The sequence below is a fragment of the Echeneis naucrates genome, chromosome 13 (assembly GCF_900963305.1).
Source record: "Echeneis naucrates chromosome 13, fEcheNa1.1, whole genome shotgun sequence".
Classification (NCBI taxonomy): domain Eukaryota; kingdom Metazoa; phylum Chordata; class Actinopteri; order Carangiformes; family Echeneidae; genus Echeneis; species Echeneis naucrates.
In genome coordinates, this window is record NC_042523.1 from 23406417 (window position 1) to 23428675 (window position 22259).

Here is a 22259-nt window from a genome sequence, read left to right on the forward strand (position 1 = left end):
TTTTCCTCCATGTTTGCCTTCTTCTGGTTGACACTTGTTCATAAATTCTTTTGTTCATGTAGATGTTTAACTTTTCTCTGTTACACTTTTGACTTCACAACATTTCCTTTGATTCGAAGTTATAACGCAGATAAAGCAAAAATTCTCTCCAGGAAGTTCTGTCAAAGTAAAATTGAATATGAAAAAGTAAAACCTAAAGCAAAACATCACTCCCCAAAATGAGTGAGCAGCTTTGAGGCAGTCAGGTGTTTGAGTTCATTTGAGGATTTTAATGTTTTCAGCATTATGGGACCGGCCTGCTGGATCAGGTTCACCTGTGTTGTCGAGCTGTGGACGCCTCCATGATGATTCCTGAGCAATCCAAACGAAACGGTGCTCCATAAACATCACACCCACAAAAAACTGATTTCAGAGAACTGAAATCCTTCAAAGTTTTATACCACACAGACAGAAAGAAGCTGATGTTTCAATTTTATTATGTGAAATCAAAGTCAATAAAAGATTTTTTATAGTTAAAGATACTGCAGATACCACAAAAGACAAAGACTCCAAGTAAAACTGCTGTTTTGTTGACTTTTATTCATATATATATATATATATGTAAGTGTGTATAAATATATATATATAAATAAGTATATATATATATATTCATATACTCGTGTTTACTGCCACTGTTAAAAAGTGTGACTCATCACATTATCACCTGTAAGCATAAATAATAACTTTTTTTTCTCTCTTGAAACCTGGTAAATAAACCAACTGAAAACAGTTATGGGTCATTTTCAGCACCATTGAATAGTACATTCTCTATATTGCATCAGAATATAAAAATATACAGATATAGTATTTTTTCTTCTTTAAAACATTCTTTCCGTGTTGTTCAATGGCATGAAACAAGAGAGGAAGAAAAGACCTCATGCTGACAATGAGGATTGTTACCGTTATTCCCGTCTGTTTAATTCATCTTCATCGGATCAGCGCTGGACTGTCCATTCATCCGTTCACAGCACTTTTAAAACATCAGTAGCAGCCACACGTGGGGGGGCAAATTAAATATAACACAAACGTTTGAGGGTTTTCCTTTGAAACGTGTAACGCTCACAGTGCCACTGGGCTCCCCAGCCATGAGGAGAAAGGAAGAGAGGTGAAGGAGAAGCTAACAGAGACGAGGGAGTGTCGCGGTGGAACAGTGGACGGGGTGGAGGGGGACTGCTCCTCGTCAGCAGACCGGTCCTGTCAGTCAGTGTGATGGGGATATCACCCAACACCGCCCCCCCAAAAAGAAAAAAACAAAACAAAAACAAACAACAAAACAAAACATAAAATCAATAAGTCAGTTTTAATGGTTTGAGGCAAACGAGAAGGTGGAGCCGTGAAGAGACGAAGCGAAGGAGCAGTCAGGAGAGTCGGGCTGCAGTGCATAGAGAGGGACTTCTGAGACGGAGACGGATTCACCGGCTGCTTGGTCAGACGGGATTACTGCCCTGCGTCAGCCTCGCACACTGAGACACACAAACCCACATACAGGAAACACACACATCCACCCAGACATGAGAGTGAAGACGCTGGAGGATCAGAGTCCAGGAGAGTCCAGAGTCTTCGTCTCTGCAGCTCCGTCTGTGGAGATGTGCGTCGTCGTATGTGTGTGTGTTTCCAGATATTTGTCCAAAAACAGGCCTGGCTCCACCAACGCTCTGTCCGTCAGTCAGAGTGGTGCTGCCGTCCTCCAGGAGGCTTCACATCCGCGAGGAGGAAGCCAGCTCGTAGAACAAGACGTAGGCGTCGCTGCTGCGCACTTGGCTGGAGGACATTGGCGTAACTCTGGACAGAGACAGGTCACATGGTGAGGTGGGACAGGCCGGAGCGAGGAAGATGGAACGTCAACTTTTCTACACAAACTGGATCACTGAGAATCTACACAGAACGAGACTTCATGCTAATATCCATCGTTTCTATTCTCCTCTAAATCGGCCTGGATCCAGCTCATCTCATTGATCAACACGACTGTGAGATCACTTTAAATCAACTGTCAGTTTTATGTGATATTTTCATCATGATGTAATAAATACGCTCATTTATTTATGGGCAGAATCATACACACTCAATTTATAACTGAACACTACGTCTCTCTGGCCGCTCACGCTCACCTGGAGTCGTTGAAGGTGTACCATTCTCCCGAGCTGGGGTTGCGACAGTAAGCTGTGTAGTGACCGCCCATCGTGGTGCCTGAGTGGTTGGACACTGCGTACAGGTTGTACACTGCATTTACTGCAACAGAGCAAAAAGAAACAGGTAGGACACATCTGATGAAACTGAAGCAGCTTCACATCAACAGTTTTTGTTGAGGTGGAGAGAACAGCTTTGAATAAATATAAAAGAGCTGTCCCTTTGAATCTACTCACTGCTGTTTTCAGAGGCAAACTCCCGCAGATCGAGATCCTTCATGGGGAAGTTAACAAAAGTGGACAGCTTGCTGGTTCTTCGTGCCTCAGAGAAGCGTTTCAGGTCTGAAGAGGAGAAGTCAAGGACCAACACCGTCATCACCGACACATCAGCTAATATAAATATGTCAACTACTGATTCGACAGAAGCATTTAGAGCCGATTAGAAGCTCAGATAAACATCTGGCTGTTTGTGGATGTGCTGGTTTAATGAATCACTCAGGAGAGTCAGTTTCTTCCGGTGGTTTTGTGAGCTGACTGTTTGTGATAGAGATCTTAAAATGCCAGCGAATGAATCACACACACGGACGTCCAGACAAAAAGGATACGCAGCACTAAGATCTTGGGGAACTTCTGGATTGTGAACTTCTTTGTGCATCTTCTCCGAGCTTTACATCTGTAGCAGGTCTGTGGATGAGACAACAGTTATCCCAGGAGATGGTGATCGACATGTACTTGATATTTCCACTCAGGAAGGCAGAAGGCTGGAAGACATCACGGCCGTTAGACATTCATGATGACCGGCCCAAAGAAGGGAAAAGGAATGGACCCAACACAGACACACTGCTGGAGTCAGTCACGATACTGAACATTTCAGATGTGCTGCTGTCTGTTTCTTCTGTTGGCAGTTTGTCTGAGCACTAGGGGGAGTGATGTAACATGGTGTGTGAACCTTTGTCTGCAACTTGTGATTTTTTTTTTTTTTTTTTTTTAAACTTAATTAAAAAATGACATAAAGTTCCATTTATTTGAAAACAAGGACATTTTCTTCTGATTTACATTTTCCATCTTTCACAAAGTTAAAATTACGAACTGAGTGAATATGATATAAGAGAAATTGAGCTGAGCCTGAGCCCTGGTTCGATTCCTCTGTCGTTTTTGATCTGACCGTCTCTTCATGTTTTCCAATCCAAATATTAACACAGGAATGGAAAAACTGCCTTCGTCCTCCTGAGTCTCGTACTGGACACCTACCGGCTTCTCGTCCCCATCCAGGACGTCCTCTTTGGTGAAGAGTCGCACACAGTCCATCAAGCTCACCTCACCGTGGCCCTTCTGAATACAAACATAGATGCATTGACATTAGCATGCACACAATGCACCACACAAGACACACACGTCCACAAAGCAAAGCACAAACAGAGAGTGGGAGGGAAGACAGAAGCTCGTGTTAAGAGCTGAACAGTGAAAAACTGAATCACCAATAGAAACAAACATACCACTGACTGTTAAACGTGTTATATAAAGGTCTGCTTACAACAATGTGTGTGTGTGTGTGTTTCCTCACCTTGGCGATGGGTAGAGACAGATCCCAGAAGGGGTCGAAGACTGTGGAGCAGAAACCACAGTGGCTGCAGGTCAGAGAACTCTTCAGCTGGCCCACGAACAGGTCTGCAGGGACGGAAAACCACGTCACACAGAGTCCACAAAGACTTGTTCTGGACCTGGTTTCCATCAGGAAGGGGAACTGTTTTCTACTCACCAACTATCTTACTGTCTTCTCTCTCCAGGTATTTACTCCACATCTTCTTCCCTTTCTCCTCATCCCTGAGCAGAGACAAAAACTCGAATGTTTAGTTGGTCCAGAGGACGACAGGAAAGACTAACGGGGACAGGCCGTGTCAAGGATTATGGACTTGACCTACTTTGTTCTAAACATCGAGGAGCCAAAGTGTGAGATTAGTGGGCACTTTTAAAAAACAAAATGTTTTTCAAGCTTTCTGCCTTACTTTTAGTTTCTAGTTCAGGCAGAGTGGATCTGTTTTGAGGGTTTATGATGAAATTTGCAGAGATTAACTCTGAGCCTTTAACAAGCTGCTGTTAGATAACTGATAATTATGTCTGAGGAGAATTGGAGCATCGAGCTGATCTGGGCCCCGGAGGAGCGACAACTTGATACAGGAGGTGAAACTGTTGCACACAGCCTCAAATTAAAGCTCAATGATCAACCTCAATAATGTTTACCTGCTCAGTACCACTGCAGCTCAGTTCATTTGTAAAACCCACCAATAGTTCTGGGTCAGCACAAACCAACACATCTGCTATCTGTCTGTTTAGGTCAAACACACACAGACAGACAAACAAACAGATTACTTACGGCAGGTGATCAAAGTCCTCCACGGTGCCTCTTGGCCTGACAGTGACCCTGTTGACCTCGTTGTGCAGTCCGTCCAGGAGGAAACGCAGGAACTCCTGAGCGTCCTGTTGACTGCAGGACAGACGGACACACAGTCAGAACATCAGAAACCAACTTAGTCTGACTTTGCCTCTTCTTTGGGCAAAGGTCTGACAACTAATAATCTAAATCTCAGTCATCTCACTCTCTCTGCTTCAAGGCTGCTGGACTGACTGATGTCCATAGTCAAGTCAGTTTTTATTTGTATGGCAGCAGTTCACAGCAGAAGTTATCTAAAGACATTTTCCAGATAGAGCAGGTCTGAACTTCTTTATTATATTATTCAGTAAAACTCAAGAATTTCCACCAAGAACAAGCTCTTGGCAGCAGTGGAGAGGAAAAAGAGGCAGAAACCTTCGAGCAGAAACAGACAAAGTCGTTCAGTTTGACTCTCGGCCAAAAGCACAGACTTCATTTTAAAAGGATAAGTTCTTGTAGAAATACAAAAAATATTATATGAGGACAGACCCAGCTAGCAGTCACTATATTTATTATTTTTTATTTTATTGTTTCTCACAAAAGAAAAAATGATTCAAATGTCAGGTTAAGTGATTTCATTGTGTTTACAGCCATTCTAGACTTAAAGCAGATTTAATGGCACAGATGTGAAGACATTAAATACTCCTGTGTTCCTATATCTAATGAGTGTGTGTGTGTAAAACGTAGTAGTAAAACTTACTTGTATCCCACGAATCTGGGAGCGTATCTCTGGATCTGAGTTTTGAATTCGGATGGGCTGACTGCCTCACTGCTGGACGACGTCCACATGGTCTGTATCAGCTTGGCAAATTCTATCAACACAAACACTCCAGTTACTCACAGCAGATGCACCCAGCTGATTCTCTAACTGTAACTAAGTGATGAGGGTTTCTGGTGAACCTTCACTTTCATTTCTCACGTAGACTCAAACAAACAAACAAAAAATAAAAAGAGTAAATAATCAGAACCAGTGGGCCTGTTTTCCTAACACGTGTAAATGGAGTCTGGCGATAAAGAGGCTGGCTGACTGTCCGGACTCGAGGGGGCCTTCCTGACCGGCCTCTCACCTTCCATGAGGGCTGTGTTGGTTCGGCTGTTGTTGTTAAGGTCTCTGCGGTGCGAGTTGTGCAGGCAGTAGTCTCGCAAGCTGTGTGTGTTGCTGAGAGACTGCAGGATACTGTTCATGAAACACTGCAAGGAAAAACAACACAAACACAAACAGTTATTGATTTACAGGAGAAGAAAGGAACAACTAATTTCAGTCTGTTGTTTTGTATCCATTCTCAAAGTTATGAGGAATACTTCAACATTACAGAGGATACTTTTGGTTTGTTTCTTCCAAGAGTTAGATGAGATGACTGGGAAAAAAACCCCCACACAATCTAAAAATGGAGCTCCCTGGAGCAGCTGGTTAGCTTAGCTTAGCATAAAGACTGTAATCAAGAGACAGCTAGTCTGACTCACTAACAAACACTGATGTTGTTTCTTTACTCTGCACAAATGAAAGAGTAAAAATGACAAGTTGGGGGTTTACAGAGGATTATTTTCTGGACTAATTCTTATCAAGGGCTCTTGACATCCAGTAATTTCTGCTAGTTGTCCGGCAACCTCAGTGACGACAACAAATTAGTGACATTTGGAGAATTAGTCGTGCCCTTAAGCTGTCTACCCCAAAAAAAAAAAAAAAAAAAAAAAAAAATTCCTTTTTTAACAATACTTCCCTTTTTACACTTTGGGTGGTTTCCTGTTTGTTGGTTTTATAAACTTTGATCAGCTTTTCCTCTAAATCTACAAAACAGGAACCATTCTACAGATTATGGCTGCCAATGCAGCCACATCTTTGTGATTGATGCATTTATTCCATTAAAAATATGTTTGGTAAATCTGAAATACGCTTTACTGTATTCATTTCTATTGCACACAGACACACATATTGCTGAGGACTACACTGTCTGTGTGTACACTGACCCATCACGTGTCCACAGCAGACACGTGCAGTTTATTAAAATCAGACCAGTCCTCGCTCGTCCATAGTTCAGAGCTCTGATTAGATTACATTGCACACACAGTGTCAGCCTGGAGCCTGCAGACACTCTGCAGCCTGGACCACCGGTCTGTGATGTGTAACCCATCACGTACTGACAAACGGGGTTTAGGGAAGTTAGTTTGAAGTGTAAGATGTTACTGTGAAAAAAGCCTGCTGGACTTACAGTGTTTCCCAGGTTCTTCAGTCCCACCAGGCCTTGGGCACTCTTTGAATTCTGAAAGACAAAAAGGACAAAACATTTAGACAAACTCAACTAATGATTTCCCAACATGACATCTATTCATTTGCTTCACCCACAAATAAATGAACCTGAGCTGTCCTGAACATAAATTACAGTGAAAATAGTCAATATTAAAAGTCTGTTTTTATTCTCTCAGCCATAAAAGAAGGTTTCCCACAGTCTCCCTGTGGAGTATCTACTCATCATTAAACATATATCTGTAGCAGTTACAGACTTTTCATTTCATGTTTGATATGAAAGTTTCTTCTCACAGATGGGCCTGCAGAGAGGGGCTCACTGACAGCCTTCAGCCAACACTGTGGCCAATGTTGGTGTGCGTTTTATTATTTATCACTGTGTTGGCTGCGTAAAAAGACTTTCCACTGATACACACTGATCGCTGTCATGGACATCCCCACCAACTGTCCTATCTTAATGATGTTTTTACTCGGGGAATTTGGCAGAGCTGAATGTGTTGTGTGGCGTTAGTGCAGGAATCAAACAAACTGACAGACAGGAAGTTTTTCCTGGTGAGCATTATCTGTCAGGAGGAACTTGTTTTTCTCATCTCACTGTCAGTTCCTCTTCTGGTAAAAAGTCCCAGATGGCAGCGATCTGATCAACAACAGCAGATACTGTGGAATCGCTGTACCTTCAGGATTATATATGTTGTTGTTTCCCTCAGTGGCACGCTGCCTCAGTCTCTCAGTGTGAGAAACACACAAACGTTTTAGCTCGGTGAAAAACACAACAGATGGTGAAGAATATTATCGCGTTTTCCAAATCTTAAAATGGTACAAAATGCTTCGCAGAACTTATGCCATCACTTGCCGTGGTTAACTTTCATTACATAAGTTGAACAGTTATGCAATTTAATAGCTAGAGGAAGAAGAAATAAAAGAGACGGGGGTGGAGAAGGAATGCACTTGTGCCCTCAACTAAGAAGCAGAGGCAACAGAAAACACAAGCTTTGCCAAATATAATTCATTTTCATATCAGTTCATCAACTAGAGGCACTGAATCAGCTTCAACCTAAAAGGATGTCATCCACGAGAAACAACAAATACAAGATAACAAAAAATTCAATAAAAGATGTGAACTAGTGGCAGACAAACTGGAACCTCAGGCATGTATTTTCTTGGCACACAGCTTCACACTCGTCACCTGAAATCTCGCCCTGCTCTGTTGGCCTCAGCTGTGGAGAAGCTGGAGCACACTGACTAACTGTCCTCCATGTCAGACCAAGGCGAGACCACACAAACACCACGACCATTTAATGGTCCAGTGGCAAGGGGGCAACCGCTTTTAGCAATCTTTGTGTACCTTCACATTCACAAAGTCAGATGAAACAGTGCAGCATTGACACAACCTGACAGACAGTAAATTTACTGAGTACTGTACTTCAGTACAGTTTTTGGGGGGATACTTTTACTTTCACTTCACTTCATTTGAAGGACAAATACTGTACTTTTTACTCCACTACATTTCTATTGATTTTTCACTGTAACTGTTTTTGTAACACACCTCTGTGTGTGTTCCAGGTAAGAATACGGCCACGATGTATAATCCTCATCCTACCTGGATTATTCCTCCACAACGATCGGCTCCTTCTGCGTCATACATCGAGGCCGTATTATTACCTGAACACACATTGGCTTGTAGCCACAGTTTGGATGTCTTCTGTGAACATCACTACAACACGGTCCAACTCCTCATCAGTCACAGCTGAACACAGGTCTGTCTGTCTGCACACACACACAAACATTACAACATTAACAACGAGTAATGTCCCGGTCCTTGTGTGTGTTGTTGTGTCTGAAGCGGTGAAGTACTTCTTCTACATTTCCGGTCAATATGTTTGTGCAGAAATAAGGCCAACAACTTAAACAAATCCCCCTCTCTGTTACCTGCCTCAGCTGGAGCCACCAGGCTAATGGACGTTAGCATGAGAGCTGGACAGTTAGCTTACGTTACAAGCTAACTGCTCTGTTTCTTACCTTGCTCTACGTTTCTCGTCCCAGCTTCACCGTCACCACCTTTTTTAAACATTTGTTCCGAACATTTCTTAACCCTTTATTTTCTTATTCTCTTTTCCTCTCTGATCACTGGACTGATGCTGACCAGACATTTTCCTACCGAACCTCAGACAACAGAGAACAGCCTGGCATAGCAACAGTAACCAAGGGGGGCGGGGCCAAACATGTGTTGGGGGAGGTCAAACTTCGATGGGGGAGTTTGACAGATAAAATAAATTCGTGAAGTATTGCAACAAGACCAAATAACATGAAATTATTAGATATATTTTATATTGAATGAAATGGTATATTAAATTCTGTCCCTTTTCCTAAATAAGTCGATTTGTTCTGTTTCTTCCTGGTCCATATTCAGTGTGTTCACCTCAGTGTGTTTGTTGTGTTACTCCATCTTTCTATCTCAGCAGTGTTTTCTTGGAATCAGTTGGAGTCACGCTGACACGAGTCTACGCCGGAAAAAATGACCTGTTCATTATTAAATGAGTGTTATTAATCAGTGGAACTGTGAAATGTCAGCAGCTGATTTTTTTTAAACTGCTTGTTTAACATCAATAACAACAACAACAAACAGTCAAAAACTCAAAGTAATGAACTCTGTAATGAGCTGCCACACTTCACATTTGGCCAATTGCAACTATAGCCTGCCAGTAACAGTGGACACAGTTGGTCTGTAAAGAGCCTTAAACCTTCATTTCATCTAATCAGCATCAAATTAAAGTCAGATTGTCTTGAAGACTGTCAGAAAATGGCCCGATTTCTCACTTACTTAATGCGTTTATGGGCTCAGTCTGAGTTTCTTGTAGTTAGAAACTGGATGCCTCAAAACAGAAGTTCACAAACCAATGGCTGCTTTACAGCGAGTTTCTACTGGTAACAGAAAAAGTTTTTTTTTTTTTTATAAGACCCCCCAAAAAAAAAAAGGATTTTGTCAGGTTTGTCTAAGTGGCCACTATATGATTTTTCTTTATCTGCACGTCACACTGCTCAAGCAAAAACTGAAGTCACGGCCCACAAAGGCGCTTTAGGACTGGGGTGGAGCGCAGAGTTGGATGACGTTAGTCATTAGTTAATTGCACATTTGATCACTTGCTTATAAAAAATTTTATCAGTGCAGCTTCAACGTTTTATCTGTTGTGTAATTTTTCGTCTCTTAACAGAAGTTTGAATCGCTCTGCACGCTCAGATGAAGGACGCTGGACGTGACAGCACAAATCAAAATGAACAGTCCGGCCTCCTGCTGTTGGCCCTCAGGAGGTTTGTGTGATTGTAAGTATGTTCATCAGTAAAGTGAGTCTGCGGATTATCTAGTTATGAGCACTGATACAGGAAAGGCTTTTTCCCCATTATATAAAAAAACCTCTGCCATCTGTCTCTGCTTCATCAGAAAGACGGACTCAGTACTGCAAGAAAAATAATCTACAGTTTAATTATGCATAGCTTATCTAAATCCTGATTACTGTAAATTCCCCTCCAGTGGAGCTTTATTGGCTGTGGTCACGTAATATAAACACAGTGATGACTCCACTGTGATGGGATGTCGGACAAATCTTCTGTGGTCGCTGAAAATGTTCTTTCATAACACACAATGGATTGTATATGTGCGACTTTGCTGCACTCTGCTGAGTAATGCCACGACTCGGCCTGAAAATAGCAGCTTTGCTTTTAGTAAAGGCTACTTGTCCACTCGCAATTGGCTGATCCTAAGTCAGCCTTTCAGACGTCACGATGAAACACCATCTCTGTCTCCGTAGCAACACTACTCCTATATTTTTTTTGCGGAGTGGAAATGGCAGAGGGCACGGTGACATCACAGTGACGGGACTGGGCTTGGAGGGATTGTGTTTGCGACTTAGTTTGTGTAAGCAGAGTAAGTTGTGAATGATTTGGAAACGGGCTGTGACTTTTAAACTGGAGCTGAAAACATCAAAGCAAATCATCTGGCGTTAAAAAAGTTTGATCTCGTGTTTCAATATTGGTCAGTGGCAGCATGTCACTGGGACACTAAATGTTTAGTTTAGAGTTAGCAGCTCCTCACAGGAATAAGGCAGCTTTCATCACAGCTCTTAGAAACCACGCCACAGAAATGTCTCTGGTCTGTTACTCTACAAATCTGTCAGATATAATCACATTGCTTCACTGCTTAAAACAAAAATCTACAGCCTGTACAAATTTCCCTCTTATTCAATCTATGTGACACACAGTGTAAAATCCAAGTCTTGTGTCCAACAGGATCCTGTGGAGAGAGAGAGAGAGAGTGTGTGTGTGTGTGTGTGTGTGTGTGTGTGTGTGTGTGTGTGTGTGTGTGTGTGTGTGTGGACCATAATTCCCTGGCTCGGGATATGATCATGGCCTGAAGCATGAAGCATGACTGAAAGCTCCCTCTGCTCTTCCGTGTGAGCTGTTTAAAGTGATCTGTGACCGCATGATGATTTAAACCATTTTCACAATCTGTTTCTTATTATCAGCTATCATAAATTTTAAGTCACTTACTTTTACACTTTATGTGGGAGGCTGCAAGTCTAATGTGAAAATGATGGAGGAGTTTCATTCAAGGGAGCTGACATAACTCTTGATAAATCAATAAAATTATTACACATATATTATATGAAACAATATTTCCAAACCTGGTTGTTTGTGCTATATAAAGGCTGACTGACTGAATGATGATTGAATGATAATTAATTTAAAAGACATTATATTATTTTTTTTTATTTATTAGATGATGACAAATAAAAGCTCCAAATGAATGCGACTGAAGTAAGCAGTTTTTGTATTAGCAGTATTTCACACGTTCACTGTTATATCTGAATTCAAAATCAAATAATACCCACACAGCCCCTTTGAAGCTGATTGACAATTCTTTCCCCCAAACATAAATTTTAACTGCTGTGAACTCAGTCAAAAAGAAATCACTTCATTACACATTTTTCAGGTGCTTTAAACACCAAACTGAACGTCTGAAAGCTTCTTTCACACACTGATTCTGTAACACAGCAGCAGCCTGTGATCATTCAAATGAAATCGGCTCAGTGTTAAGTGTAAAATAACACCATAATGTTATTTTAACTACACATGACTGTTCACATGCTATCACCAATGCTTCTGAGCTGTTCAGCATACTTAAACCCCATGACTGCTGGATCGCATGCTGATTCTTCTCACTTATCAAACATCTGTACAGCATTCCCACTGTCTACATGACAGCACCTGAAGGATCGCTCTTACACCTGATACCTCACGTGTGTCGTGGTTGGATGAAATTAGAAAACTAAAATCATCCAACTTATAGGATTTAGGCTCTAACCGTGGAAACAGTGGAGATGGTCTAATTATTAACTGCATGACTACGTATTCTTAAATCTCTGTCTATCTTGCTTTTATTTGCTGTTGGCAATACATTAAAGTGTTTTGTGTTTTTTTTTTAAATCACTGAATGCTGGTAAAGGACTGTAGTGTTTTAACCTAAGACAGAAATGAAGCGAGGAGTGGGATGAATTAAGTTAACAGTCACATGAGGGGACATAAATCTACTGTTTCTAGTTGGTCCATGTGAGCAGATAGATGTGTACTCTACACAAAAGAGACAGCCCGAGGGTTCATTTTTTTAAATGCTCCATTCATTAACGTCAACTGAAGCTCAGGCAACTCTCAAGCGACTTTTGAAACTCTACTCTTTTGAGAGTAAAAAGCATCCTGGATGAGGAGGTCACGTTAAAAAGCACTCAGCAGGGCCAGGTAAAAACTGCTTTTCTAAAGCTGGGAATTAGAGACAGCGGAAATGTCTCTTTGGCTTGTGTCCAGCTTGGTGGGAGTAAAATGTGTCCATCCACTGTGCTCAGTGCTCAAAGATGTAGGACTGTTGGCCTGGAGGAAATGGGTCACAGTGAGGTGAGAAGAAATAATCCCCGACTCTGGCTCTGATTTCTGGGTCAGCTTAATGGGAAAACAGAGAAAAACTACAGAAAACCAGAATAAAAAATTGGTTTCTTTAAACATATCTTCATCTTACCACTCCATGAACCTTGGTCCACAGCAGGGAGATTAAATTTACTAACATGCAATCTGTGTTTACGTCAAGCATTATCTAAGGAATCCAGTGGAGCACATGCCTGACATGCTTTTATTTACCATCAGGCATCAGCTGATATTGATCAACAAAGACAAAAAGGACACTGGACTGACTGAGGCCGTTTCAGATGACATTGTGGATGAAGTAACTCTGTAACGATGCTGAATTCCTACTTAAAGTCAAAACCAGTCAAGCCTGAATCCGGCTGCTCTTTTATAAGTTGTGCTGTGTGCTGGAATTAAGCGTACTGTGAATTTTAAGATGTTTTGGGTAGACTGAACCTTCAAACTACCTGCACGACTGCACACACACGTAATCTAAAGATTGTAGAGAAAATAACAAACTCAGAGTACAGCTGATACGGCCCAAAGAGCCCAGAGCAGCGCGTACTGTAGGCCAAACTACACCAGTAGCTCTTCATAAAAGTTGTGTTAAAAACAGAAATAGTCATTTTTTACATCAACATACTGGCTGATTAGTGATAAGGCTGATTGATCATTGGTTCTATTGGTAATCTGAAAATGTCTCACTCTGTTTATTCAAAGTGAAGCAAACATTATTTATTAAAAAAAGAAGAAAAAGGCAGCATGTTAATGAATTAAGCTGATTAACAAGACTGCCCACCATGCCCAAATATACCCAGAGATATTAAAGAGGGTAGTTGGGCAAAATGTCAGATAGCCAGTTGCCAGTTTATTGGTAAACATACATCATTTTTAATAAAAAGGAGGATTTTATGGCATTAGTTTGGTTTTCTGATTCAACCGTGTGATCCTTTTGGAGGAAGTAAATTACGCTGTAATACACATTGATATAAATGAGGTGACTTCAATAGCATCATTAATTTCCAGAATTACAGGGTTTGCTTGAATAGATTTAAAAGCATCATTTAGTTTCCCCACCAGCTGACGCTAACACAACAAGCCTCGATGAACACAATGTTCATGCGTGGCACCGGGAGCACAGAATGCTAAATCAAAATCAATGTGGATGAGTAATGTCTAATTGCAGTATTGGCAGCGGTGTAATAACACAGTGCCCAATGCCAAAGCCAGAACAATTGGCCTTCCCCCCTGAGACCGGCCTGCATCTCTGGGGCTGTAAACTAGACTTCACACCAGCAGCAGGATGCCTGGGTCCACCTGGCAGTGCAGAATGCCAACTGCTGATTGGCTGGGCATGCAGAGAGAGAGCGCGAGCTGCAGAACAGTCTGTTCTGACCCGTCTGTGTTTGGCAGACCATCATAAACAATCTCTCTCTTTCTCTCCATCTGACTTTCCCCTTTTTCTTCTGCCAAGTTTATCCCCTTTGAAAGAAAAAGTGACGCGTTCACTCACATGCATTAGAAAGGGGGTGTGTCTGTTTATTCCTCTTAACTATAATACGAAGAGGGATGAAATGGTTCAGAGCTCTTTGGGCCAGTGCCATTAAGCTGCACCTCATGAGAAGAAGTAAGCGGTGAGATCCTCCTACTGAGAAGAATAGAGGTCTTTCTGATAATTCTAAATAAATATAGCATATGATCCTATGAACCTGTGCCTCGGGTGCAACTCGTTGGATCGCAGACTGTGAGAACACACTTTTCACACGGTCTTCACACGTCAGGAGTCTCTTGCTAAAATCCAGCTTTGTTTACAGAAGGGCTAGAGCGGCCATGAAGTAAGGTACTGGATTCTTATTCTTACCCTTCACACATCTCCACTGGGAATTATTGCTCTGCCAAGAAAGAAAAAGTATCCTCAGTGGTGCAAAAGGTACCACTACAAGCTAACAGACTTCTGGTTACATTATACTGAGGCCGGGGCCCGAGGCCTGTATGTGTCAGTACATTCTACACTGAATTATCACAGCATGGGCTGCGATAACTACACACAGTGCTTACGCCTCTGAATCCTATACTGTAAAAATACCACATGATATCCTGATATATCTGCCACCAAGTTTTTCCTGCTGAGGTGAAAACTGATGGGATTGAATCAGATTCTCACCAAACAACACAGGCTGATCATATTTATCTTTGGCTGAAAAATCAATAAGGATAACATCACAGTTCTGAGAAGAAGGACCTGGTTAGAACAACATAATTCAAGTACCTACCAATATGAACGTCTCAAAAAACAACACTGAGAATCAGTCCGACAGTACATGACAAGGAAACATTTAATTATTAGGCTACTGATCAGACAGATCAGATAAAATTATGTGTATGATTTTTATATTATTATGAAGATATCAATTTCAATCAAATGGTTGAGCCCCTCAAAAATAGATATACTGGCCCAAAAGAGAAAAAAGACAACAAACCCTTGAACTGGAAATGTTAAAATCAATTTTGACTGATAATGAAAATCCCAAACTTTATATCTTGGTGTCATCACAGTTAGATAGTCATCTAATGTCAATGTAAATATGTAAACAGCAGTTCCAGTTAAATTGGTCACATGATAAGGGACGACGAAAAGGAGGAAATAATATTTTCATATTCCGACAACTATCACCTGGGCCAACACTGATGCTGAATACTGTCCCACACCTTTCGATCCATTTTTAAACTGTTTCTGAATGAATTTCGATTTACAGGGATGTCGTACACAACGATTTAGAGAAGCCGTCTGTGTTGGTGAGCTGAACTCACTCAAAGACAGAGCAGGTTTCCTCAGCATGTGTGCGGTGGGCTGATGAAAGATGATGAGCGAGAGCGGGTGGACAAGGACAGGACAGGAGGAGCAGGTGGATGATGACAACAAAACAGAACGTGTGCCAAGCTTCTAGGCATGGCCAGCTCTAAAGTGCATTCTAATGTGATTTCTGGTTACATAACTGAATCTGGCTCACAGCAGCTTGGGAACACACATATACTAAACACGCATAAAAAATGACAGCAGCAAGGCGATAACAAGTCATTCCCCGTCTTCTCATATCAGGACAAATACACAGCTGACAGTGGGGGGTGGTCACCATGCACCATGCAAGTGTGATTTCAACCTACACTATGCATTTACAGCTTTGACGCAAAGGATACATCAGAAACGGACGACTGTCAGTATATATTGGTTTGCTGCAACGAGTTGTTTCCCTGATATGGCCAAATCACTGCCAAGCGCTGCTGGTTTCATTTATGTGGTGATAAATCACAGACACTATTCCACTGAGGAGAAGGACATATCAGCACAAAACATAAAATAAAATCTGTCTCCCTTTCCTTTTTGGCTGCTAGTCCATTTTTTTTTTTTTTTTTTCAGAGGAGTTTTAAAGTCAAGTATTAATATCTTAAACCAAGAAGCGAGTGAAGGCGTTCTCTGCCTTAAACCTCTGGAGATACTTAAAAACTGGAAAATGTAAAACAAATTAAATCAACAGAAAACATCTATGGGGACCGTTAGCTGAAAGTAATGCCACAACCACTTTGTGTAAAAACCACCCTGGCTTAAAAGCCAGTTGTATTCTTTACATTATGTACATCCATTTATCTATATAAGGGTCTGTATCCAAAAGGAGGCAGCCAGAGGCAACAAACCCATCCTACATATTCAAGTGGACAAAGACAGTTATTTCTGTCCTTATTTCCATTATAGGCCCACAGTGTAGTAAAAGCAGTAAAGTATGTGTGGGATTAAACGGTGGTTATATAACCGGTGACCTGCCAGCACAGGCCTACTGATCCTGGCACAGAGGAGCACAGCAGCTTAAGAGAGCAGCTTACCTCTGCAACATTAGACTGACTTCATTTCTCACCAAACATAAACATCTGTCCTGAGAATCACTGCACTGTTAATAATGACAATAAAGCCGATGGAGACCACACACGGCCCGGCCACAGCTGATTACCTTGGCTTGGTTAATCAGGAGCCCCACGAAAGTTGAGACCAGAACCGACCCGGACATGCTGCCCTTCCTCCGCATCTCCTGCTTCAGGAAGGGGAAGGCGGCGGCCGGCGGCTCCTCGGGGACGGTCACCGTGTAGGACTGTCGCATGCTCGGCATGCTGGCGGAGAACCGGAGCCGACTGCCGGTAAAGACTTCTTCGGAGCGGGGGAGGGAGGCCGGTTCTGTGGGCTGCTCGGTGGAATTACGGCCACTCTCTCTTTCATGTAACGGGGCCGAACCACGGACCACCGCCGGACAGACGACCTGTGGCTCCCCTGAAAACCACCGGGCACTTCAGTAATCCGTCAGGCCGACACGGGGGCAGGTCAGGCGGATAGAAACGTCCGGAGCTCGGCGGACCGCTGCGGCTTCATATGCGGGGAGAGAATCGCGCTGATCGGTTCGAATGTCAGACGGTAATAAACGTCCACCGGGCTTCCGTCCCGTTTTACAGGACGAAGCCCCGCCCCCCTTTGGCTCCACTCCGCATCAATCAAACGTCAGCAGTTGACGTCAGAGCCCCTGACAGCCATCATGGCCATCAGGGACAGACAGTCCGACCACAGTCCGACCGCAGCTCCGAACAGCACCAACAACTGCAGTTCGGGAGTTTTACGGTCACAACGTCAGCTGCTGAGGGATTCTGGGAAAACGTCCAACAGGTTTTCCTTCAGCTCTGCCCTGCTCATTGTTTTAGGCACAGATTACAAACTGATCTAACAGAGACAAGACAAACCTGCAGAAATTCACTGTAAATAAGCATTTTATGTCAGAAACACAAAAAGCTACACAACAAAATGAACACCACATTTTTCTGTGTCTTCATTGTTTCACTAACTGATACATTGATCTACTGTTGCCATACAGTTATCGATTCTAGCAGCTTGAAGGCTGAAATTCAAACTTGTTTTCATGGTTTAGTGAGCGAGGAACTGTTGAAATTAATATCAAGTGAAATCACAAAAGCAGACGGTGCAAAGCAAAGCATCAGTGACAGCATCAGTGACTTGTTGACTGGGCTCACCTTTCAGAGTTTCTATAAACACAATTTGTTGATTGCTGGACTTGGAAGCAAAAACAACTTGGTAAACATGCAGTGTGTTGCATCTATGTTTTCCCAATTCTACAACCGCTGTCTGGAGATACACATTAGTGCGGTTAAATCCAACTGAGCCCGAAGGACTTGGCAATGAGCCGTTACGTCAGATTTTAGTAAATGAGGGCGACAGCTTGCACGGCCCAGAGTAGACCAGCTGTTTGTCGTGAGAAAAGAACTGTTGTGGAAATATTGTCTGTAGGGGTAGGTAGTACGGCCAGTGGTTACACAAGGCTACTGACTACAGCTGAGCCAATTTCAATAAAACCTTTAGAAATTTTTAAGAGAATATTCAGTTTGTTGTCAACCATCAATCTACCTGAAGGCCAAAAACTATCAAAAAGATCGAGATGTACTTCGTTTCACAAATTAGAGTGCAGCTCTTTGTTTTCTTTCTGCTTTGTGCCTTGCCAAACTTCTCTTTAGAGTGAGAGTTATAATTCACGCTGTGCTGATTTTAGCTGAAATTACGTGTAGCGTGACGGACAATTCCTGGCAATAAACTCATGACCATACTCAAGTGTGTGTACACAACAAATAGCCAAGACACACAAACCATCAGTAGGCTCAGCATGTGTGTGTGTGTTTGAACCCTCGAAATGGAAATGGAAAACTACAATATGAGAGGGGACAGAGAGAGTCAGTTATATCTGATAACTCAACAGGCTGGTCTAAAAAAATGGGACATAATCAGTCTCTGAGTTATCCAGGAGAAGTCAGAGTACAATTATCAAGGGATAGCTGTTCTATTCCCTAAAATACATTAGGCACACTAGGCCGACAATTTCTTCATTCAAGTGTTTAAATTAAACCCAAGTAGAATATATCGCTTTAGAGAGCCAGTGAAAACAACACATTGCCGCTGGTGGTAGATTTCGGCCCTTTATTAAACATTCCTGCCAGGTACAAAGCATACCTGAGCTCGCTAACGCCAATGTTATTACTGAAACCAGCTTGTTATGAGCATGCAGGAGAGTTCAGGAGAGTATGTGGGAGAGCCCCAGAACAGAAGGAGGTGTTCTGTGTCACTGTTTCAGAACAGGATGAAATCTTCTCTGCAGTTGCTGTAGAACTGGATGCCAGATAAAGTCTGCAGGTGACTGCAAAATCCTTGAGCGGGCAAAATAATCAAGCTGTTAACATGTCTACCTGACCTTTCTCACTCAATTGGACAAGGTGCTGATCTGATCATAATTGGAAAGTCTGGCTCTAAATCAGCACTTCTAAAAATCTGACACTGTGGTATAATTAAAGAAGCTGTGCTGGCCTCTCCAAATAACCCTGGCACTCTTTGAGCATAGCTTTAAATTAATATATTTTTCTGCAGCATATGTTTGGAGTAAAATAAAATATTTGTATTAAAGTATAGAGGAAAGTGTTGGGCAGCATGGTGGAGCAGCGGCTAACACGGTCTCATTTCATCCCGGCCGATGTGGGTGCCCTGCAGCTCTTCCTCACAAAGTCCAAAGTTATGAATTTTCAGGTTAATTGGTGACTCTAGAATTGCTCGCCATTGAATGGCAGAGTCAATGATTGTCTCTATATGTCCTGTGACACTGGCGACCTGTCTAAGGTTACCCTGCCGCACCCAATGCCATCAACAGCCCAGATGGACAAGCAGTACAGATACATGGAAGGTAGAACAGATGATAATAGAAAGGTATTAGTCCCAGGAATATAGGGACCTGCTCATTAGGCCCACTGAAACATAGCACAACAGAAAAATACAGATAGAGCAACTTTAGTGGAATAAATCACACAAAAAATGGGTAGGCAGACGAAAGTCTGAAGGAAGACCAGACACCTGTATGACAGTGTGTTCCCATTGTACAAATGCAGATGAGTCTGCCACCTCTTCAGATGGACGTGTTGAAACTGATGAAGCATTTCAGAGAGAGAGGGATGTACCTCTGAACTTGTAACAGGCTGTGAACTCTATTGTCCTGTAACATCTTTTGTGTCCTTGTGTGAGTTTGTTGAATGCTGCTAGTTGTTTAGCCTTCTGTGCACTTGGGCCACAGCCTCACAGCTGCTACTTTGCTTGTGTTGTGTATATGTATGAAACCTGTTTGAAGCGTGTAGGAATGTACAGGCAGTCCTCACTGGATTACTCTGAAACCTAATGTGAAGACTCAGAAGTTACAATTGTCCGTCCATCCTGTGATTTCTCAGCAGACTGACAGACATCAGAGGTAAGTGTAAAAGGCGTAAATCATACTGAATTTGAAAACATGCATATAATGACCGTGGATGAAGCAGTGACTCAGAGGAAGTAATATTCTTGGTGTAAATTGCGTCAAACGGGTGCTGCTGCTCAAGCTGCTGACTGTATTGATAACTAGGCCGAATCAGTGGGTCAAATTATAATAATAACTCATTTTCCATTGTTTTTAGAGCAGTAACACACACCTGTCCCTATAACCTCACAATGTGTCTTGTCACTGTGTCTCACACACTGACAAAATAATAGTAAACTTTATTTTCTGGAACATTATAACGCTACATCTTAGTTGTGGAGCCACATCATTCAGAGGACATGGTCTATGAATGTGTGGTTCTCCATAACGGTGTTAGGCCACGTAGAGTGAACTGAAACCAGAGACTCGGGCCTATGGAGGATTTTTTCTTTGCGTCACAAGTTGCGGATTTAAGGCCTTTGGTTTTGACTGTTGTACTGTAGCTAAAACCATAAATACTTGCATTTAACGGCGTAATCCTTAGGCCCTCTGTAAGTGTTTTTGCTTCCATATTCTTTTTATTATTGGTTTCCGATGAATCTTTGATTCCAGGAAATGGGGGGCTCATATAAAGGAGTCTTCTAAATGGAAAAGCTGTGCCTGCTGTGGCAGATTTGGTCTGCAAGTGCAACCCCCTGAACAGCTGAAACAGTTGTGGTGTATGATTGGTGCATGTAGATGGGTAATGACAACTTGAGAAAATTCCCTCTAGGGAGTGAAGGTGCATGAGCAAAGATGATCATTGCTTCAAACTGTTGCTTCAAAGGTCAAGAATAAACTATTTTTCCATGGTAGCTATGATGAAAGAAAACAAAGTCTAGGTGTGACTTGACTTTCTCTGCAAAGCTCTTGATTTGTTTATAGTCTTCATCAACCCTCAGCTATAATAATGAGCTTTTGGTGGTGACCAAAAGTGGCCAAGATAAAAATCCTAATCTGTTGGACAGAATCACTTTTGGATAAATAATAGAAGATTTAGGCGGTATAAGAAAAACGTGCACTACTGCACACATTCTTTCAGGGGTTTTATAGTGTCTGATTCGGCCTTCCAAGCACAGATGACCAGATAGTGCATGGCGATCCTACCTGGGGTAGAGCGGGTTTGGACTCAGAAGAAATGGGGAAATGTGAACTGAACAGCTGGTGCTGTGTGCTGCTGCACACCCCGCTGCCACCCTGACCCTGTCCTAGATATGTAGCTACAAAATAGACAGAGGCATGAAAGATACTGTGCAACTGACTTTGAAGCATCAGCATTGCTCTGCTTGTAAAAAGACTGTAGTTACACAATTATTGTTTATACTTTCAAAACAAAACTGAAGATTTGATGATCATGATCATCAGCCACCAATGAAACAGTACTTTATTAAAGAAAATATGCTTATGTAATGTTAAAATAGCTGTTCCGATAAAAATGTCACACTGACCCTGAAACCCACACCACCAAGAACCATAAAAACAGCTTACCGTGACTAAAGTACTGACCCTTATTTGCCAAACAACAAAGTAAAGCTCCAACTCGAACAGACCGGATTTTTTTAATCAAATGATAAGCTGTCTGACCAAAGTGGTGAATTGAGACCCAGACAGTCTAAAATTATTGTTGACTCAACAAAAAGTCTAGACACAAAGACTGAGCACAATAAATTCTGGCACAATCAAGGAAGTTTTCACTCAGGCGTACCAACCTTCACTTGGTGTTTGTTTGCAGAAGCCAAAGACTAAAAGCTGGAGTGCAACACTGTCACTGTCTTCATATTGAGCTGAGGTAACACTTGGCCTTGTTTGTACAGGAATAAACGGGGGTGGAATAAGTCTGACTGGTACTGACAGGGACAACCTGAAAATGAGTGAACCTGCTGAAAACATTTCAATGCACAGAAAAGGTGTGAACAAGGTCAGCGCTTGAGTAACCATTGAATTGAGAGTATTCATTCATTTCTTGACTCTCTGAAACCGTTGGGTTTATTAGAAATTGTGCGGTCTCAGTAGTTATTGCATCATCACTTCTGATAGGAACTAGAAAATGTTATAATGTTCTTCTTCTAGGCTTGTTTGGTCACTTACTCAGTTTAAGACAACCAATAACCACC

At 42.1% G+C, this 22259-nt stretch overlaps 1 protein-coding gene across 5 annotated transcripts in view; it reads right to left on the minus strand.

Moving 5' to 3' along the window:
- Window positions 1-555: 555 nt before the first annotated feature.
- The window catches only part of usp2a (ubiquitin specific peptidase 2a), a 35499-nt gene continuing 13795 nt past the window's right edge, over window positions 556-22259 (minus strand). For 2 of the 5 annotated variants that reach the window (XM_029518252.1, XM_029518251.1), the window contains exons 4-14: window positions 6807-6857; window positions 5664-5787; window positions 5297-5408; window positions 4540-4650; window positions 3925-3989; window positions 3730-3833; window positions 3417-3497; window positions 2771-2849; window positions 2403-2507; window positions 2148-2268; window positions 556-1821 (exon numbers count right to left, since the gene is read on the minus strand). In XM_029518252.1, the coding sequence (XP_029374112.1) occupies window positions 1737-1821; window positions 2148-2268; window positions 2403-2507; window positions 2771-2849; window positions 3417-3497; window positions 3730-3833; window positions 3925-3989; window positions 4540-4650; window positions 5297-5408; window positions 5664-5787; window positions 6807-6857 (1038 nt within the window). In that variant the 3' untranslated portion in view covers window positions 556-1736. Of the gene's footprint in view, window positions 1822-2147; window positions 2269-2402; window positions 2508-2770; window positions 2850-3416; window positions 3498-3729; window positions 3834-3924; window positions 3990-4539; window positions 4651-5296; window positions 5409-5663; window positions 5788-6806; window positions 6858-16794; window positions 17399-22259 lie in introns of those variants that run through there. The other 3 variants (XM_029518256.1, XM_029518254.1, XM_029518253.1) reach the window with 3 other exon arrangements.